The sequence below is a fragment of the Platalea leucorodia genome (genome assembly GCF_965183815.1).
Source record: "Platalea leucorodia genome assembly, chromosome: 3".
NCBI lineage: Eukaryota > Metazoa > Chordata > Aves > Pelecaniformes > Threskiornithidae > Platalea > Platalea leucorodia.
The window spans coordinates 54,168,227-54,188,830 of record NC_138825.1 but is presented as its reverse complement, the minus strand read 5'-3'; the positions used below and the strand labels follow the sequence as shown (position 1 = coordinate 54,188,830).

Here is a 20,604-nt window from a genome sequence, read left to right as displayed (position 1 = left end):
TCTTGCAAAGTATGTCTCATCGCAAAGTGGGAAATGCTCCGTTACACACAGTTTATGGCAATTCAGACATTGTCAGCAGACAAATGCAGGCTTTTACTCATGGCGTGGACATCACATAATGGTTTATTTTAAGAAATGCACTCACCTAAGGACTGGAAGAGATCAGTCATTTTAGGATGATCCCAACAGGTTGTCTGTGTCTCATGACTACAAAGGAATGAGGTAATCAAAGTTTCAGGCAACACACATACACACACAATGCAAAGGGCAAAAAAAACCCAAAGATATTCTGATTTTCTGTGTTTAAGTGGCAAGAAATCCCTCAGCTCTTTAATTAAAATACATGACCTGTGCCACTCAGCTCCTAATTTTTCAATCACAAAGTAAATTTGACAATAGCCCCCCATATATAACAGTGTGTACTTTTGATTCCAAGTGTGACTGTATCAGTTGAACTCTGATCCTGAAGCTAAGAGGCACACTAATAAGGTAAAAATGTAAAACTTCCTGCTGCTGTAGCACAATAAAAATATTTGTAAAAACAGTTGAAAAATAAAAAGCATTGAGGTTTTATTTCAGACTTCATTGCATATCTGAACGTATGTATCAGAACACATAAAAGAATTTTAAACTTCGCCTGTAACACATTTAATGGAAAGTCTAATCACTCTTCACACACCCAATCAATAGGTATCTTCATTTAGGGGGTGCGTTCTACACTAGCACTCACAGAAGAGAGATTCAATAGGCAGCATCAGTTAACCCACGGTTTAGCACCGCTGTTTCAATTCACCAAGGTACGCAGTCATAGGAATCAAAATGTGTACTATGTCAGGTCTACTGAAATCTCCAATTCCCTTCTCCAAGCCACATTTTACTTGTATTTCTGAATATTAATTGCTGGAATGATTACACATTCTTACCCCACAAAGTATTTAGATTTGAATTAAATTTGTAAGAAAAATAGAGAAGTTGTGTTAAAAAGATCACAGCAGTCCCTTTAGAAGTTAATGAAAATGAAATTATGCTAGGTTAGCAAATCTAACAATAATGAGCAGAGAATACCACTTATTTCAGCTTCTATTTAAAAACTTTTAATGTGCACACATTTTTTTTTTCCACATACAGGTGTACTTGGCTGTAAATAATGACTTTAAATGGCACTTTGCCCTTAAACGTAGTGGACTGTAGCTTCAGTTGGTATATATAAATGGCTATACCTCAGTGGGTGTTCAATAATTTTTTTTTTTTTTTTTAATTGAGAAACCAACCAAGAATGAACCCTTTTATAATAAGTGATACAAAATAAATGGGATAGAAGGTCCCTCCTCCAAGGAGCTACAGAGACAGGACAGGTACCACAAAGGGGAGGCAGGCTCCAAATAAAGTAAGGGCTGAGGGCCCTTCTTTACATTACCCTTTGAGATACACTAGTGGAAAGCGCACGCATTGGGTCTCTGCATAGGGGATACAATCCCCACTTCACCAGTGTGACCTTTCCAGCTTTCAGTCTGGTCTAGGTGTCCACAGTCAGCTTCTCCCCATCATTAGGCTTAACTCTCTCTGCCATGGGTCTCATTTACATATCTGGCACCATCACAACTCTGTGAGGTGTTTTTCATGGAAGACAAAATATGTATTTCCTATTAATACAATAGGTATAAATCCTCTTTTCCCTCTTTGTGATTATTCCCTAGGAGATGACTGAAAGGAGAGAAAAGCCCTGACATGATTACATTTAAACAAGAGAGATTCATACAACATGCAATCAAAAAACCATCTTCTGTTAGACCTTGATTGACTCTGAAATACTATAGTAAACCCTCCCCAATTCAGAAGAACTCTGAAGTACATCTTTACATCTGAACACATTTTCCTGAACTGAAACTTCTATTTGGTTTCAATTTGATAATAATATCACATGAATGATGTTCATGTTTCAAATTCTGAATAAGGTGGTCAAGGCTCTGATATGCTCAACTCCAAAGCCAAGGCATACCAGTATCTAAATCAGTGCTTTTGCAGTTTCTAGAAAGACGCTTTTAAAACACCACTACGTTTATCCTTGTCCAGAAAATTCATTTCAAAACAAGTAGCTTGACAATTATTTCCCTGGAAGGGGCACAGAAGTAAATAATCGTTAAACCAACAACAACAAAAAAGGATGTATCTGGATTTGGTGATGTGCCAAGGTAAAGGCAATTGACTGTCCAGCATTCTCAAAAACCCTGGTATAAAAACAACCTACAGTATATTAGAAAGAAGAAAAACATATACAGCTTCAGCAAACAGGAACAGAAAGTATAATGTAATAACTCGTACTGATCAACTTAGTAAATAACCTCAAAACTGGTCCTGAAGCTGCCCAATACTTGCACTACTGCGTTAAGTGGGATGCCACCATTATCATGTTAAACATTTAGAATTGATTTGTTAACAAAACCCATTGCAACTGCTCACAGAAATAGATCCAATATGTGATCAGTTTAATAAGCTTGTTTTAAGGAAATTGCTTCACGTCAACTCCTCTGACCAAGAAAAAAAAAAAAGAAAAAAAACACAAACAAGAAAATAAACCACAAATGAACAAAACAAAAAAAAAAGACCAAGATGGGTAATTTTACTGTCAACATCGTAAGTGAAAAGGATTTCTTAGGATTCTCTGAGAAAAGGCTCTTAACTAAAACACCTTCAAACTTCCACGTCAACAGTAAAGGTAGGTAGCAGTACCATAACAGAAACTTTAAATATATGTATATATAAAAATACACTTCAGTCTATTTTAAATGCTAAAATATTAGTGCAAATACTGCCCATAAACAACATGTAATTTAGTTGAGTCAAATCCCGTTTACTGCCTTAGAAGAAACTAACATGTTAAAATTAGCCGTTATGGTAAAAGCTTGGCTGAACTGTAGCCTTTGTTTCCGAGTTCACCATCTTCTGGCATTAAAAAATATGTTTCCACAAAGAAATAAATTTCCTACTTGTGGGGTGCTGCAAGGATCTCACCTGGGAAGCACTGCAGAAGTGCAAAGGTTTATAAGCAGCAAATGCCTCTCTAAACAAACAACGATGAATCGATTTGACACACGCAAGTCTACTGGGCCGGATGGGATCCACCCATGGGTGCTGAGGGAGCTGGCAGAAGTGCTCATATTCAATGAAACCAAGCCACTTTCAATCATCTATCAGCAGTTTTGGCTAACCAGGGAGGTCCCAGTTGACTGGAGGTTAGAAAATGTGACGCACATCTACAAGAAGGCCTGGAAGGAGAATCCGGGGAACTACAGGCCTCTCAGCCTGACCTCGGTGCCAGGGAAGGTTATGGAGCAGATCATCCTGAGGGCCATCACAAGGCATGTACAGGACAACCAGGCGATCAGGCCCAGTTAGCGTGGGTTCCTGAAAGGCAGGTTCTGCTCGACCAATCCCATCTCCTTCCAGGACAAGGTGACCCACTTAGTGGATGAGGGGAAGGCCGTGGATGTTGTCTACCTGGACTTTAGTAAAGCCTTTGACACCATTTCCCATTTTCTCCTGGAAAAACTGATCACTCATGGCTTGGACGGGCGTACTCTTTACTGGGTAAAAAACCTGCTGGATGGCCAGGCCCAAAGAGTTGTGGTAAATTGAGTTACATCCAGTTGGTGGCTGGTCACAAGTGGTGTTCCCCAGGGCTCAGTACTGGGGCCGGTTCTGTTTAATACCTTTATCAATGATCTGGATGAGGGGATTGAGTGCACCCTCAGTAAGTTTGCAGACGACACCAAGTTGGGCAGGAGCATTGATCTGCTGGAGGGTAGGAAGGCCCTACAGAGGGATGTGGACAGTCTGGATCAATGGGCCGAGGCCAACTGCATGAGGTTCAACAAGGCTCAGTGCCGGGTCCCGCACTTGGGTCATAACAACCCCATGCAACGCTACAGGCTGGGGGAGGAGTGGCTGGAGAGCTGCCTGGCGGAAAAGGACCTGGGGGTGTTGGTCAACAGCCACCTGAACATGAGCCCGCAGTGTGCCCAGGTGGCCAAGAAGGTCAATAGCATCCTGGCTTGTATCAGGAATAGTGTGGCCAGCAGCACAAGGGAAGTGATTGTCCCCCTGTACTCGGCACTGGTGAGGCCGCACCTCGAGTACTGTGTTCAGTTTTGGGCCCCTCACTACAAGAAGGACATCGAGGTGCTGGAGCGTGTCCAGAGAAGGGCAACGAAGCTGGTGAAGGGTCTAGTGCACAAGTCTTATGAGGAGAGGTTGAGGGAACTGGGGTTGTTTAATTTGGAGAAGAGGAGGCTGAGGGGAGACCTCATCGCTCTCTACAACTACCTGAAAGGAGGTTGTAGCGAGGTGGGGGTCAGTTCCTTCTCCCAAGTAACAAGCCATAGGACAAGAGGAAATGGCCTCAAGTTGAGTCAAAGGAGGTTCAGGTTGGATATTAGGAAAAATTTCTTCACGAAAAGGGTAGTCAAGCACTGGAACACAGCACAGACTGCCCAGGGAAGTGGCTGAGTCTCCATCCCTGAAGGTATTTAAAAGATGGGTAGATGTGGTGCTTAGGAACATGGTTTAGTGGTGGACTTGGCAGTGCTAGGTTAACAGTTGGACTTGATGATCTTAAAGGTCTATTTTCAACCTAAACGATTCTACAATACCAGAAGCTGATTTGAAATTCTTCCTATCTTGCAGCAAATTGTTAAATTTTGCTAGGTCCAAAGAAACCTTTTTTTGTTTTTTAAAAATAAAAAAAAAAAAAAGAGAAAAGAAGGAAAAAAAAAAAAAGATAAATACTTGGATAAATCCATGCTTTCCCCCTGCTCCAGAAATACACTGATATACTCCAGTACACATCTGTAATGCTTAATTAGAATGCGGGCAGACCTAATTGCAATTCCAGCTTCTAAGTAATTTATAAACCCATATGCAATGAATAAGAGCTGATATTACCAGTCAAGCTTTTTCCTTAAATCAGGTTTCCAAGATTTAAGAACAAACAACAGTTTCATTATTGAAATGGTATGCTTTAAGTATGCAGTTTTATCTGAAAGAATAAAACATACTTTAATCATAACAACATGCCATGCAAAAATGATGGTTTTTTTTTCTATTTTGTGTGTGCTTAACATGAAGCAGAGAAAAGTGAAGCAGATATCAAAAATCTCTGTATCCTGCACTATCATCTTATTTCTCCATTTAATGTAGTAAATACCTGAACGGCTAAATTTTCTCTTTAGAGAAAAACAAAGAACATGAAACATATACCTAATAATGACCAGAAAATATTTTTATGTTTCTATTTTAATTTGAAAGAGAAATACATTTGTGCAAGACTGTGTATAGACTTATGGGTTCTTAAAACTTATCACTCAGTTCTTCTGTACACCTCACGTGGTAGCTACCTGCTACTAGGATTATGTGAGAAAGGAGGCCCCATGAACATCATCTCGTGGAATGGAAAAAAGGCAAGAGAGAATCCCTTCATCCAGGCTTGTCCATAATTACCCAAAAGTCAGTACTACCTCACAGCTTCTAAATGACTACACAAGGTGAATGTGATTATGTCAGCTTCATCCCAAAACACCTAGCAAGACACCACCCATAACGGCTGAGCAATCCTGTACATGGATCCAGCAGAGAAGAGGAATGGGCTTAGGGTGAATGAATCACTGACTCAACAGTCCATTCAGGTCAAAGGAGGCAGCAGTTCCACTGCTGCAGGCAGTGCCACTACCGCCACCGAATATATTCCATGGACAGGCTTCATTTTCGAGACAGAAGACATGAAAGCCAGACTACACTGGACAGAGCTGAGGAAAAAAAAAAATGTGACTGTAAATTTAAAGAGAGCTGTAAAAAAACTGTGGGAGAGGGGAGGAATCAGTCTCAACAGCAACATTTTTCAATGTAAAGTTTTGTTTGATAACCATTTCATAATATGCAGGGACTTTTATGTTGACACAAATTGATTTTCACAGGAAGAAAAAATGGGTGTGCAGATAACCTTCCTATGCTACAAATAAAACTGCCAGAGAAAGGAGTCATTTTATTAGGCGCTCCAAACAGGAGGCATGAAAGACAAAGTGCTTTCTGGTGATTTGGTTTGTAAAGCAGCTCTTTGAAATAAGGTCCATCTTTCTCTGTTGTAGCTACAGTGACTTTTGTGTTATTGATGCAAGACTAACGCAAGCAGATCAAGCGCTAATAAATGCGCTCAGAAACTTTACAGTATTGGATGGTCTGTAACAGATGAGAGAGACTTGATGAAATTGGGGGAGATCTTTCTGACCGGGATCTTGTAGCTCCTTTTTATGCAAGATCATGACATAGCAACCTATTCTAAAATAGGCACTGCAGCAGTTACAATTGCTTGTCAGTCATTGCCCAGCGAGTAAAAGCAGACTTGGATGTTCCCCTGCTTCTTTGATACCTTGCTCAGTAAACACAAATAACATACCAGACATCAGACCTACAAGAACAAGGAAATTGATAAACAAAAGATCATACAATTTCTTTGCATTTCTTTTACATGTATATGTGAAAGATGTCATCCTTGGAGCAAAGGACCAGAAATCACTAAACTGCTAATAACCAGAGTTGCTAAAACAAGGTACGCAACTAAAGCAGCACACAATTCGCTCACAGAAGTGCTGCAGTCATTTTCTGAAGATTTCCCGGCAAAATGATTTTACTACCTCATGAAGAGAGCTCCAACTTGATTCCTCTGGAAGCCACAACTTCTGGTAAGTCCCCGAAGGCAATTAGGCAGAATTGGATGGATTGTTTTCACCACAGAGACACAACAGGAAGTCTTCAGAAAATTCAGCCCTGCTAGCAACTATCTGCTAAGAATGTGAAGAAATGCCATTTTCTGTATTTTTCTATAGAAAACAATCTGTAACCCCCAATGACAGAAAACTAAGCCTGCAGAGAAGCTAATGGAAATCTAAATTTGGAATGATGCTGAAGTTAGACGGGAAAAAAATGAATTTTACATCCTAACTTGTGAAAATACAAGAGAAGTTTATCATTTTCAGTCATCTCACTGAACTTCTGAAAAGACTGAAAACCAGCATTTAACCAAGAGCAGACAAATCTAGAGTCTTCCCTCTCTGTTACAACTACTGCGGCAGTTCTGTCCCAGGCCGCAGTGACACTCGCGCCAAGGAGCACCTTCTCTCGCATGTACTCTGCTAGCTTCAGGAAGAACTACTTGCAGAGTGAGGCGATATTTACTTGGAGTGAAAGTGAACAACAGTTGGGCACATTATTCATCTTGCATGTGGATGGCACCGGATGAAAAAAGAACTTTTCAAGGTCTCCAGGAGCTGAAGTTACGAGATTTCATTCTGCACAGTGGGTGGCATAAGAAGGGATTTCTGCTATGCCAGAAATGACCTGGTCTACACGACAGTAACACAAGTGGTCTGAACATGTTACAACTTCCCACATGGATCAGTCAGGGAAGAATTAAAAGGGTTTCACTGACCGAGCCACAAGAGGATGCATTCAGTGTTATTTGTTTGGTTAATGTCAAAAGACTGAGTTATTCAGAGTAAGAGTCTCCCGGGTCTCTTCTGCCAAAACTTATGGACACAATAAAAGCCACACAGCAAAACATTCATCCATGAAGAGATTATATGACAAAATAAATGCATTTGTGCAAATTTCACTAACTAAAAATAAACATTATAACCATAAAATATTCCAAATTTAAAAAACTACATATTAATGAAGTGCTCTAAAGCTTAAATGACAAACATTTATCTTCACAATCTGTTTCTTATCCATTATGTTTGCTGGCAGCTTTCTAGTTATAATTGGCAAAGATAATCCTTGTTAAAAATGCTTCCTGGTTGTAAATAAAGAGCTGAGAAACAGTTGGCATGTCATGTAACTTATGATCTCTAGAAATAAGAGAATAGTCCTGTTGAAATGAATGAAGTAAGTTGTGCATCTCCAGGTGTTTCAAGCTGCCCACGGAGCTGTGAAAAAAAATTCAATTCATTCTTTTTTACCTTTTGGTCTACAGGAAGGAAAACTAGAGACAGGTTTGTGGGGTTTTTTTATCATTTCTTAGCATGGACAAGGCCTATGTCTGTGTTGATAACCACTGGTAAACACCAAAAAAGCAGAAACTGAAACAGTACTCTGGCATTATGTTAAGTAGCTTTCTGATCCTGTAGTCATTTGCACAAAACATTAACTGAAATCAGGATCTTTACTGATCAGTAATGAATCAGCAGCACTCAGAACTCTGACTTTGCTGCCCTTGCCAAATTTCAAATGGCGTAACTTCATCCCCACTTTATAAATACGTCATGGTGCTTTATCTAGATACCGTATTTTTTCTTTTTTTTAAGCCCATTAGAAAAATACTGTTCTGTGGTGAAAAAGAGTTGGCATAATGCATTGCAAGGGTAATGTATATTAGAGCTTGGTGGAGCAATTTATACGCAGATATTTTGAAATCCCTCCAGAGAAAGTGTACTACTGCATTTCTTTAATAGCAAACGAAGACCAGCACAGGAACTGACAATTGAAGAAAGTCTCAAAAACTGAATCCTGTACTATCTCTTTCTGCAAATGGTATTTTATTTTCCCTTCTAAGGGAAATGCTTCTTAATACTTCTAAATGGGATTATGGATATAGCTAGGGCAAGAAAAAAGGTAAATTTCCCATTTCCAGTAGTTCTCCGCCTCTTCCCCATACAGGCATAAAACAAGCATCAGGAAAGACTTCCTGAAGAGTCTTGGGGAAAAAAAAAAAATGAAGCAGCAGAAAGCATTTTATTCCCATCCCCCATAAAGTTGAACATGATGTAGGAGATAATAAAATGGGATTTTTAAGATGTTGGTGATACCGGACGCTTTGCAGGATTACAGAAGAGTAACCAGGTGACTATGGAGTTTGATATTGATTAATTTAATGATTACACCAAGAAAGTGCTCTCCCTATGTAATGCCCTGCATGAGATTAAACTCACTGTGACCCTTTCTCTATTACCCTTTTGCTTCTTCTGCACAGTACTAATCTAATAAAATCTAATAAATCTAATAATTTATAGCATTGAAAGGTACACAGCTGAAGAACACTTAAATTACAGTTAAAAGAACAACAGTGAGAAATGCCAGTGTAACTATGTTTTCTGCACATTCCTTTCAGTTCATCTTGTATTCCTCAAAGATGTTTAACAATCATACATAGTGTTCCTTTATTCTTCTGTTTCTCTTTAAAGTATTTTTATTGAAGTGCTATGTAATATAGGCTTTATTTTTTTCATTTTCTGTTATAGAGGCCAAGCATGTCTTATTTTATTTATTTTATTTTATTGTGTGATTCAAATAGTTATAAATGAACAACAGCAGCAAATTCTCCCTAGTAAATCTCAAACCTTTGCAAACCAAGCTATGAAATATGTATTCAATGACAAGTTTGCCAAACCTTTTGTCCAAACTTCACACTTTTATTAACAAAAGTGCATCAGTTAAAATTGTGCCTGCTGTGCTGTATCCCCCTCCATACTCCTCATTAGTCCCATTCGCTTTTGTAAAGTATGAAAGACTAAGCTTTTTTTTTTTTTTTTTTTTAATAAACAGCATTGAGATTTTACAGATTCAGGCTTTTGTTGATTGAATTTTACTGCAACAGAGAAGACTCAGACTACAGAAATACAAAAAATTCTATCAGTTGTCATTAAGAAAAAAAATCAAACGGCAGGCAAAAAAGACTAAATAAAATCACATCAACAGAGGCAAAGCCATTTGGCAAATTTGGTTTACATAGTAAGACAATTGAAGAGGAGAAGAGAGACAGGCTAAATCACATGTGTAGGTTCAGTTTAACCAAGTATCTGCCATAGCCCAGGCTGCACACAGCTTGATAAAACTGGGCTCAATGAATTATAAATCCTTCTTCCAGCCAAGCAGAATAGTCCCTCCTTTCCAAAATGCCCCAAACCCAGACTGCCTCTGTCTGAACTTCTGGGGCAGAGGAGTTTGTACACTGGCTTTTTCATCTTCCACATGCTTCTGTTACAACCCCAGAAAGGGCGGACGTGCCAACCGTTAGTGAGTAGGGTGGGGAGAACAAAGTGCACTCCAAAGCCACCAAGGTGTGCTGGCACACAAAGGACCTCTTTCTTTGAGACACTTCTCTATGCATACAAGTGCAAGTTACCTCTGGCAGCAGGAAACAAACAGAGTAAATGTTGCTCATCTGAAAATACAGACGTGTTGCATCATTTTGACATTCTCCTTACAGATTCATTGCTACCTAAAGTGCTCCCTCCTGCCTTCTCAGCTGAAGTTCCCTAATTTTTTTTTTAAACTCCATTCTCCATGTGCAATAAAACTGCAAAGAGTGCAGTATTTTTTTTTTTTAAATACTCATCTTAACAGAGGTACAGCTACATCATCATCTACAGCTGTGTCACTTGTGAATGTTTTACATCTCTCTTTCAAGGACACTCACAAAAAGTAAATGAAGTAAAGGTATGAATTTATGGTTGTCTAAGAAGAGTGTATGCTCTTATTCAGAATTAAAGTAGCCTGATTTCAATTAGCATTTATTTCCCTTTCAAAATTAATTTTAAAAAATTCTCATTTTTCAGCCACCAATCATTGAATCATACTTTTATTCTCCTCCTTCTGCTGTTTTTCTTCCTTACCCCATAAAATGAACAAATGGTACCTTAAATTTTCTCTCTGAACATACAAGTCTTGCTGTAAAAACAGTAAATATAATTGCTCTCGAATGATAACGGTATTGAGACTCATCATAACTGTGCCTTCTGTGCATGCTGTGTTTTACATCAAAAGGCACCTCATTCAAAGAGGTTAGCACAATTAAACAAAAAAAGTAAGAAAATCAACTTAATCTTTGCCTCTTTCCCAGAATTTCTTTCTATATAAACAACCACCATTAAATCCTGTTGACTGTATTCTTGAATTGTATTACAAAAGATCATTTAATCACTCCAATCAAATAAATTTTTTTGTCATCATCATTTTCCTCTCTTCTTTAAGCTATATCTGAAATTAGGGAATAGATGAAGATTTAAAAGAATATTTAAAGCTAAGAGTACTCTCCAGCCTGACCAAAGCAAATGAAGTTCAGAATCATCTCTTTTCTGCTTTATTTTCCACAGCTGTGTTTTATCTAGCTGCTGCTGCCAACATTGACGTTTAGATCAGTAAGCAATAAGAAATGAAGGAAACTGCCAAGGTCAGTCTGCTTGTCAGACTGTAGAGCTACTGAAATTCAGTATTCCTTCTCAAGCTTTTCAAAATAAATAAATCCTACCAATTACATATAACATTATTCTTCTCTTTGAAGACACAAGAATCAAGACATTGCTTCAGCAGCATGTATCATGTTCAAAGTAGGGAAAGATTACTGGAAGTAATTCTTTGAGATGCACTAGTTAATTCTGTTGACTTCATTAAAGCCATCCTCAAAATAAACCAGTGGTCTCCTCTTCTATAAAGACCTCGACCCTCAGAGAACTTGCCCTACACTTCTGCCGCTGTATCAAACTTCCTGTGCAAGACCATTAAAACAATTTCTGAGAGATGCTGGGGTTTGTTTCTCAGCCCCGACTGGCTTCATTCCCCAATCTAGCTCCAGGACAGCCAAGACACTACTATCAGAGCAAGCCCACAAGATCAGTGGATACTTTGCCACCAAGTTGTGTGCTTGCAGGATTCCACCTAGTGCACACACTGGAAAGACTGACTTTCTTCTGAAGTAGTCATAATAAAAAAAGATTTCTACAAAAACTGAATTCTGGCTGAGGTGGGGCAAGGGAGATGCCCAGAAACCCAAAAAAATGTATTATGAAGTATGAAAAAAGGATATGCATGTGAAATATTCAAGTTAAAAATCTTTGCTTTGCTCAGCACAGATCAGAAGCTTTAATCTTAGTCTGTTCCATCTGTTGTGGTGGTAGGACTATCCATCCTATCTCTAGCCTCCAACTCTGAATGTATCCGGGAGCCCCACAGACCCCTCTGCAAGCCAACTCGCACCCAGTAGACACTCCCAACTTCAGTTACCAGCTCTGATCAGGCAGAGCAGGAACATGAATTTCCATCTTTCAATGCCTACTAAGGACATACGCACAAGAAAAAAAACCTGTTTCAGGGTAGTTTTCCTCTTCTCTCTGTAGTTTGATACGTCAGTGTTTTCTTTGAATTACTGCTGTAGGTGTGATCATTTTAATTGCACTGCTGCCCAAGGCCGGGCAGTCAGTCTGTCTCCACACCCCATCTCTCCCCTCTCCTCTTCCACTCGGGGCTGAGGGAGGAACCTCTCCTCCAGCATGTCACAGCTTTCTGTTGCCTCCTGCAAAACTTTTCAGTAGAGGCGCAAATGCTTTTATAGAGAATTCAAGGATCTTCACGGTAGGTTTTTCCTTTTTCTAGTTATCTACCCAGACCCTTTAAAAAAATTAATCTTCACATCACAGTTTAAAAACAACCGTCACACTAAGAATGATGACAACAGGTTTGATCGACATAGATTTACCTTTACCTCCTTTTCAAAGCTCTCAAGCTCTCATAAATTTTTTGAAACACAAAATGTGGCTCTCAGATTCATGACAGAGCAATATGCAATAGTACAAAGTCCTCACTGATGTTCTTTTAGAATGAATTATCTGTAGGTCCAATTCATAGTCATCCTGCAGACTTAAACCTACTTTTTTTCCAAACTCAAACTGATAACATTTTAACACAGATTGCCTTCAGTCTACAATGAACTACTCTGGGTCTGGCTTACCATATACGGTACCTTCTTAAAATTTCATTTACCTCTGGCAAAAAGCTATCCTTCTCTCAAAGCTGCAATCTTTGACCTTTAAAGTACTGGCAAACAGTACATAAATAAATGCTGATGGAATAAGAAAATCCAAGTTAAGGATTGCTCCGAGTAGAACACATCAAAATCTCCATACCTCCATAACTGCTTCTAATTATTTTCAAAATAAATATTCTGACCATTCCTCTTGGTTACCGAGGTATTTGTACAATTTTTGTCAATATTTACGTTACTTTTACATTTACATTAATATCAAGCACTACAAAAACCTCCATAAAGTAAAGAAAATGACAGAAGGACAATCAACACGTGTCTATTTCCGAAGGAATTTTGCACAAAATGATGCATGGGCTCTATAGATATCAGTCACCAATGTTCTGCTATAGGTTATAAACTTTGCATTTTTAAATACATTATGTATTCAGCTTTTGTCCCCTTACTCTACGGTTTATACTCTGGATGAGCCGCACACAAGTCTAGTTTGAATACTGATACTCTATTACACTGGAACGTCTCTGCTGTTTCCAATCTGTTTGATTGGGGTTTTTAGTTAGGGTTTGTCACTGATTTCTTTTTACATATTTCTAAATTATACAGTATGCAAAGCAATAAACTTGAAAATATATAGTATGTGCAGCATAGCACTACATAGAGAAACTCTTGATAACATTTCTAGTTATTACTTAGTACCTACGTTTTTCTGTCAGGTTATGGTGATAAGACCCTCTGTTATGCTTAAGGAAAAAAGAATCAAGGCACACTTACTTGATATAATAGGGCACTTTGTTATGTGAAACAGATCTCTGCCATGGAAACTGTACTGAAGCTGAGGAAATAAAGAGAAGGTAATTATTAGAAAGCACCTGGAAAAAAAAATCCAACTACCTTTATTTTATTTATTTATTTTACAGTTAAAATGTTATAATAAATTAAATGGGAACAATTAGAATTTCCCAGACAGCTTTCAGTAATTAGAAAATCAGCTGGAGAAAATGATGGCAATCTATCAAGATGATTCTAGGCATCTATTTAATGCCAAGCTGGAAATAAAACAAATGTGGTCATTCTACTTCAGAGAAGGATAATAAATTCTGAGCAAGCAAGCTATCCATCCAGGGAAAATGGAGACACTGGTTTTCCTACCTCCATAGAATTATTATCAGTTTAAGCTTTGAACATAAATGCTTCCACTACTATAATTAATGCTCTACAACAGAATAAAAAGGAGAAATATCCAACTTATTTTTGTTAATTACAACCCTTAGCTCCTATTTGCAACTCAAATTAACATGGATTAACACTGTATGGCCAACATAAAAAAAACCCACATTAAAACCTGTCCCTGCACTACTTGCTGAACAGCAGTAATCTTTGCAGAATTTATCCAAGTCTGATACATCAACAGATATCATACATAAGATCAAGAAGCCTTCTGCACACTGAGCTGCAAAAGGCATGAAGTCGTACACGACACTACAACTCTGCTTATCTAAAGATCCCAGGAGATAAAAGAGGAAAAGGTGTTCAGGCCAACAGGACTGCTGGTGCACAACTTAAAAGTACCTATTTACTGAAGAACCATAGGTATCTATATGTCCTACCAGAAATTACCAGACTAGTGCCTGGTTAATTAGGGTTTTATCATAGAAGAAACTCACTTCACTAGATTCACTGCAGAAGCAGGGATTGAAAGAACAGGTAGGAATAACCGATCATCACAGTGGGATGAATTTGTGCTGTACACATATGCCAACACTTCCAAGACAGAGTGCCTACTCTTAGGTGCTAACACCCCTGTTTAAAAACCTGGTAAAACGAGACACAGCTTTGACCCACACTGGATCTCAAGTAATTAAACTCTTGATTAATGTAATTTTCTGCAAGCATGGCCCACTTTAGAAAAAAACATCCATTTGGAAGTAACTCTCTCCTCTTCCCCTAAGACCTCTCAGGCTGCAGCAAAGACTTACCAGCCGCGTAACCCCCACAGGCTGGCGCTGCTGCAGAGAGAGGCAGGTCTCGCCCTGCTCCCAGCCAGCTGTTCCCGGAGCAGTTTAATGGCTGTGACCTCTTCCTGGACTACACAAAATTTCACGGCTTATAATTTAAGAAACATTCATGTACTGAAAGACAGGTGAACTGGGAAGAACATTTGGGAAACTACAGGAACCAAGTAAACCACATTATTCACCGGAAAAACCAGTGAAAATTCCATTTCACTATTTAAAGAAGAAAGTAACATTTGCAAAGAGGTAAGTAGGTAAGAAAAGGCTAAATGCTCAAATAGAGGTAGTTAACTAAAAAATAATCCTTAAGCATTCATAACTCTGAAAAAAAGAAAAAAAAAAAACAACCAGGTAGGTAAAGGTGGCCATTAGCTTTAGAGTTTCATTCTTTAGCATTCCAATTTGGCACCTATGGTGCCTCCGGTACCACTACACTAATTATGTCAGCTACCTAAGAAGAAAAATCTGGCCACAGTTTGCTTAGGTACAATTTATGTGCTATGACAGACTATAGATATTCTGCACTGACACAGATATGGACTAAACAACATAATAAATTAAATTGTTAATTATTAGAGACCAAGTCATACCCTATTCGTTTGGGAAGAACCTTTCTAAAAACATTGCCAGTTCTCTGCTACACAAAATTCTACAAAATGAAATTCCCATTCTTTTTTTAAAATCAGTTTCTCGATGAAAACTGAACAGAGTAGTTATCGATTCTGGCACTCAATAGCAGGCCTGCAGATATTAGTAAGGCTGGACACCACTCAAGAGACGCTTTGAGCAGGCCACCTGAAGACCTAGGCTATTTGTTAGGGAACATGTGGAGTCAGCGCTCCGTGGACATTCATGGATTCTTCTAAGAAAGCATACAAGAAATACAACAGAGAAGAGTGGATCTTGGGCCTTCGAAAATAAATGAACTACAGAAAAAACAAGTTATTCTTTCTAAAGGCAGGAGACAGCAAAACAATCTTTTTGCAAAGAATAACAGATTATAAGGATTCTTCATCTTTATCCACATTAGGGATGTGCAAAATTTACTGATTGGTAACTAACTTGCAAGGAGCTTACTTTCCATCTCGAAAGTACTGAAAAAAAGAGCAATCAAATTCTGCCTAACACTGATGGGAGGGGAAAAATAGCTCAGCAAAGAGAGGAATCATAGATTGTAATGGCTTACTAATACGTCTTTACCTCAGCCTCCAACTTCAGGACATTTTAGGAAGGCCCAATGTCATATTGTTTGCTAGTCTTCAAAAATATTCTGAAGCACTTTCTTAGCAATGGTCTGGGTGAATCCATGTCATTGGTGTGCCAAAACTCCAACAGCAGTATTAAATGCTGCACTGTGTCTTTTTAGTAAAGAAATGTTACTAGCCCCTGCAGAGTAGTGGTAATTACTGGATTAAGGGGGCTGGAATCAGGGTGCTAAATAATCTCATCTAGGCTCCCTTTCCCATGACAGGCTGGACCGGATGATCTTTTGAGGTCCCTTCCAACCTGGGCCATTCTATGATTCTATGAATCTGATGAACAGGTAGAAATAGGGGTTTTGCTAGCACAAATTACTGTTTAAACGACAGCTGGGGGCTAGTCAACTGAAAATGGTGTGATGGCAAGCCGTCGTCTCTTGTTAGGATTTGGAGGAAGAGTAACAGGTAGGTGAGGTAAATTTAAAATAGCTGCTGTCAAATGAGCACAGATAAAAACCTGCCCTCTAATTTAGAAGTGCAACTTTGGAAATAAGGAATTGCACAAGACATACATATCATAATCTCAGTTTTAGGAGTTTGAGGTTACTTTATTCGGACTACCGCTCTACTTGTTCCTCACAGTTAGAAGCAATTTACGGCTGCTAAAAAGGTTTGAAAAGTTTGATTTAGAATATGCACTATTTCAACCTGTCAGGATAAAACCTTCATTTTTCCAGATTTAATGATTTATTTTTTTTTATTACTTTCCTTTTGAAGTTACTGACCCTGACTTTCATTTAACAGACTTTATATAAAGTTGTAGGTATTAAGTTCTGTAACTCTGTCTAGTTCAAGCTCTTAAAACAGATTTTTTTTTTTTTTAAGAAGTTTTGCTGTAGTTTATATGGGGAAGGAGGTTGTTCATTTTAAACAAATAATTTAAATGGATAACTGCATATTATTTGGTTTTGCAGGACTGTGGTACTTGGCTATAGCTCTTTGCAGTATCTACCAACATACATCCTGGAAACTTTCCCTCCTTGACTTTTATATGTAATGTAAACCAAATGGCCCCTTAAGCCTGGAGAAGACGCCCTAAGCAAGGCTGAGGCATGCTGATAAGGCACTGCATAGTCTCTTTGGACATAATTCTATGAATATTTTATCCAGCAACAAAGCCAGTTCATCACTCAGTCGTGCGAATGCAATTATTTGTTGTGGCATGCTGTAAGCCAAATCAAGGAAATGATCCAGGTCAAGGCAAACAAACCTTGTCTGCCTGGCTTCCTTGTTTTACATGTGGACCTTTTCACTGTTGTTTTTTTTTTTTTTTTTTTTTTTTTTTTTTTTTTTTTTTGTCCCCCCCCCCGTCACCTGAACATTTGCATTGCTCCAGGTGAGGAGAGGTGAATAGCCTGAACAGTGACACAGGACTGAAGTCAGACACTTCTCAAACCAGCTAGAGTAGGGGAAACTGCATCTTCTCTACGTTGCTTCCTAGTCTGTTTTAATTACGCAGACTAGACTGACTACTCTCCCAAACTGTTAATCTGGCGTTTTTCAACAGTGCCAAAGACATCACTCTATCTATGTTCGTTTTAGCTAATTATTACATAGGTGTACTGTCCAGGTCAAGGTTACAAGTTTGAGATTGGAAGGGCTACAAAACCACTGTGGCAACACTATGCAACATTTCTAATGGCATTCAGAAAAAGCAAACCAAAACAAAAAAAATCACATACTTTTGAAGTTGTTTGTTTGTTTTTTCTGTCAATTTAAAAAAAGGACAAAGTGGCTCCAGGAATCGTTATTTTGCATAACAGCTGTAATATTTTAAAAACACTGCATCTTGTTTACCATGATGTTTACTGAAAAACTAGTTGTCAATTTAAAATAAGAACACGGTTGTCATGTAACTCAAGAAGAAATCAAGATTAATTTATTGTTTTAAATGATATTAGCTGTTTAGCTATACAGTGACATACAGCACTTGAGAATCTCTGTGACAGTGCTGCTCATTTTCATGTTCACTTCTCAACTCTTACAATAATTTTATCTTTATTATTGAAGCCCTCAGTTAAAAACCGGAGAGCTGATTGGGTTAGAACATCAGAAAATCAACATGGATCCTGATATCACAGGAGATCTATCCTATCTATCTGTAACAAATAAGTCAAATGGGAACGAGGGAGCAAAAGCATGTGCTTTTACCCTCTTAGTATATGGGAGATTGTAGGCTTACATCTCTAAAATTTTCACTTTTGAAGTTCCAGGAATGTATCCCATGAAGCCTTTAATAAAAAAAATTCAGGCAGCTCTTCCTTTGTGTCATCCCAGCAAGTGTGGAAGCAAAAGCAAACTGACGAAAGAGGTAGTAGGGGATGAGAAGATGTGGTTATGAACACAAAGATTCTGGAACAGCCACAGGTCAGACCTTGCAGAAAACAGAGGACAAAGAACAAGGCAAGCAGGGGCGCAACCATAACTCAGCAAGATATTACAGTGATCCCCGAGGGACGCACGACAGTGAGAATGTCATTGGAGTTATGAAGATGAAAGACCCCTACAAAAACAGGGAGGTAGATAACAACACGGAAGAGGAACTTCCCGTTCTTCAAGCCACAGGGAAACCTGGAGCGAAGAGCAGTCAGTGTTTGAGATAGCCGTCATCTCTCACATGCATCTATTAATTCAAAGAACTTACTGGAAAGAAAGTGCTGTGATGCAGGCCCAAAATCTCGGTGTGCCTCCTGTAACTGTTTAAGGCGATCCTCTACAGACACCTACACAAAAAACCAGATACACAAAATTTACATTGCATTTACTTTGTAACACCAGGGCCATGATAATAAAAAAAGTTGTTTATATTAATTTTTAATTAAATAAATTTCAGTTGTCTGTGTGTCATAGCACTTATTTGACATCCAGCTATTCAAGGCTACTTTTTTTTTTATTTCATTTGCTTGATGAAAGTCATGTTCATAGCAAATCAATAACGAACAACAGCAGTTTCATGGTGACTATAGCCGACTGCTGAAGTTTCTGACCTCCTCCCAACCCTTCCATCGTCTGAATTTCCACAGTCAGCAGGTCTCAGTTTGCTTGTATTGATCTCACAGCTGCCTTTCCAGCACAGAACTATTTTGGAAGATACCACTTCACTGGCTGACATGACTCCCCCCTGGTTTATTAATTGAAACTGCACTAGCACACCCAGCAGCAGTTTGGCTGCTTAGTTAACTCAATTTGAGAGAACATAAAAAAAAAAAAACAACAACCACCAAAACCAAAAAAAACCCACCAACAAAACAAACAACAAAACCCCGCTACCAAGTTACATTAGGACAGGGAAGGACTGATATGACACATTAATAGTTTTGCCTCTCGGGAGTGACTGATTCTGATAGCCCAGAAGCTGATGCTCAGGTTTTGAAAACTCAGTTTCACTACCCTCAGCTAGAGAGGCAACAGATCCTCCATCCTTCCCCCAATTCTTTCAGACACTTAGGTAAAAAAATAAATAGCAGCTAACTCACAATAAGTATTTCCTACTAAAAAAAAAAAAAAAAAAAAGAGTGAGAAAGTGCAAAAATCAATAAATGAACTTTGACTGATGTAAGAAACTTCATTAAACCATTCATTGTGAAACTGTGCATGAGTTTGAACCATAATCAGGCACATTGATTTACCCTTCTCAGACCATTTAAGTACAATAATCATAACTAAGCAATACGAATCTCTCTCACAGCATACCCTCTTCTGTTGTATAATTTTAAATGTGCTATTGCCCACGTCTTGTTATAGCTCCACTAATACTTAAGTCACTTTAAGTGAAATTCCCTGCAAAAACTGAACATTCAAAACCAGAGTAAAACAGCTTTCACAGGAGCTGGAAACACAACAGAAATGTGTACACCTGTTTTCAGTAACAATGATTTATGCAGTAAAAATACTGCTATAAGACATAGAAAAAAGCATGCAGCAATAGTTCCCACTAGTCTCCAGGGATTAATGCAGTCTTCTGAGTGGGTAAACTACTGAGACAGCTTGAAAGGAAAAGCTTTTGGTCAAGCCACAGAAGGAAAGACAGCTCCCTTTGCTGCTGTGGTACGACAAAAGGACCACCTTAAAGATAGAAATAATGAACAAATGGTAACAATGCATCTCTTAAGAGAACAAAAGAGAGTGAGAAGCATTCCCCCCCTCCCCACACCTTCTGTACCCATTTGGAAGAATACCTGTAGAAGTTTCCACCGCATATTAAGATCATCCAGTTGACGAGACATCTTTAATGATGGATAAAGGTCAAGTGGAGAGAGCTGACTGGACAAATCATTCACTGTTTTAACTTTCAAGTTGATGGGAGCAATTTCTTCTCTAAAAGCCTAGAAGAGTAAGAAGCATACATTTATGCTTAACGGACATCTGAGCAGCACGAAAGCCACGTAAACCCAACATGGTGCTGACTTGCCCAACGTGGCAGCTTATCCTAAACAACTGTATGGAACTCCGAGTTCTCCAGCAAAGAAAGTTGACTCACTTTAATATTCTTATTAACTCCTTCATATCCATCTTTAGAGAAAAACAG

At 38.6% G+C, this 20,604-nt stretch overlaps 1 protein-coding gene across 6 annotated transcripts in view; it reads right to left on the bottom strand.

Annotated features, from left to right (window-relative positions):
- Positions 1 to 20,604, bottom strand: part of UTRN (utrophin) — a gene marked incomplete at its 5' end in the record, with an annotated part of 401,089 nt that overhangs the window by 66,931 nt on the left and 313,554 nt on the right. For all 6 annotated transcript variants that reach the window (XM_082306872.1, XM_082306874.1, XM_082306873.1 and 3 more), the window contains 4 exons: positions 146 to 207; positions 13,577 to 13,637; positions 18,721 to 18,799; positions 20,255 to 20,401. In XM_082306872.1, coding sequence (XP_082162998.1) covers positions 146 to 207; positions 13,577 to 13,637; positions 18,721 to 18,799; positions 20,255 to 20,401 — 349 coding nt within the window. The remainder of the gene's footprint in view (positions 1 to 145; positions 208 to 13,576; positions 13,638 to 18,720; positions 18,800 to 20,254; positions 20,402 to 20,604) is intronic.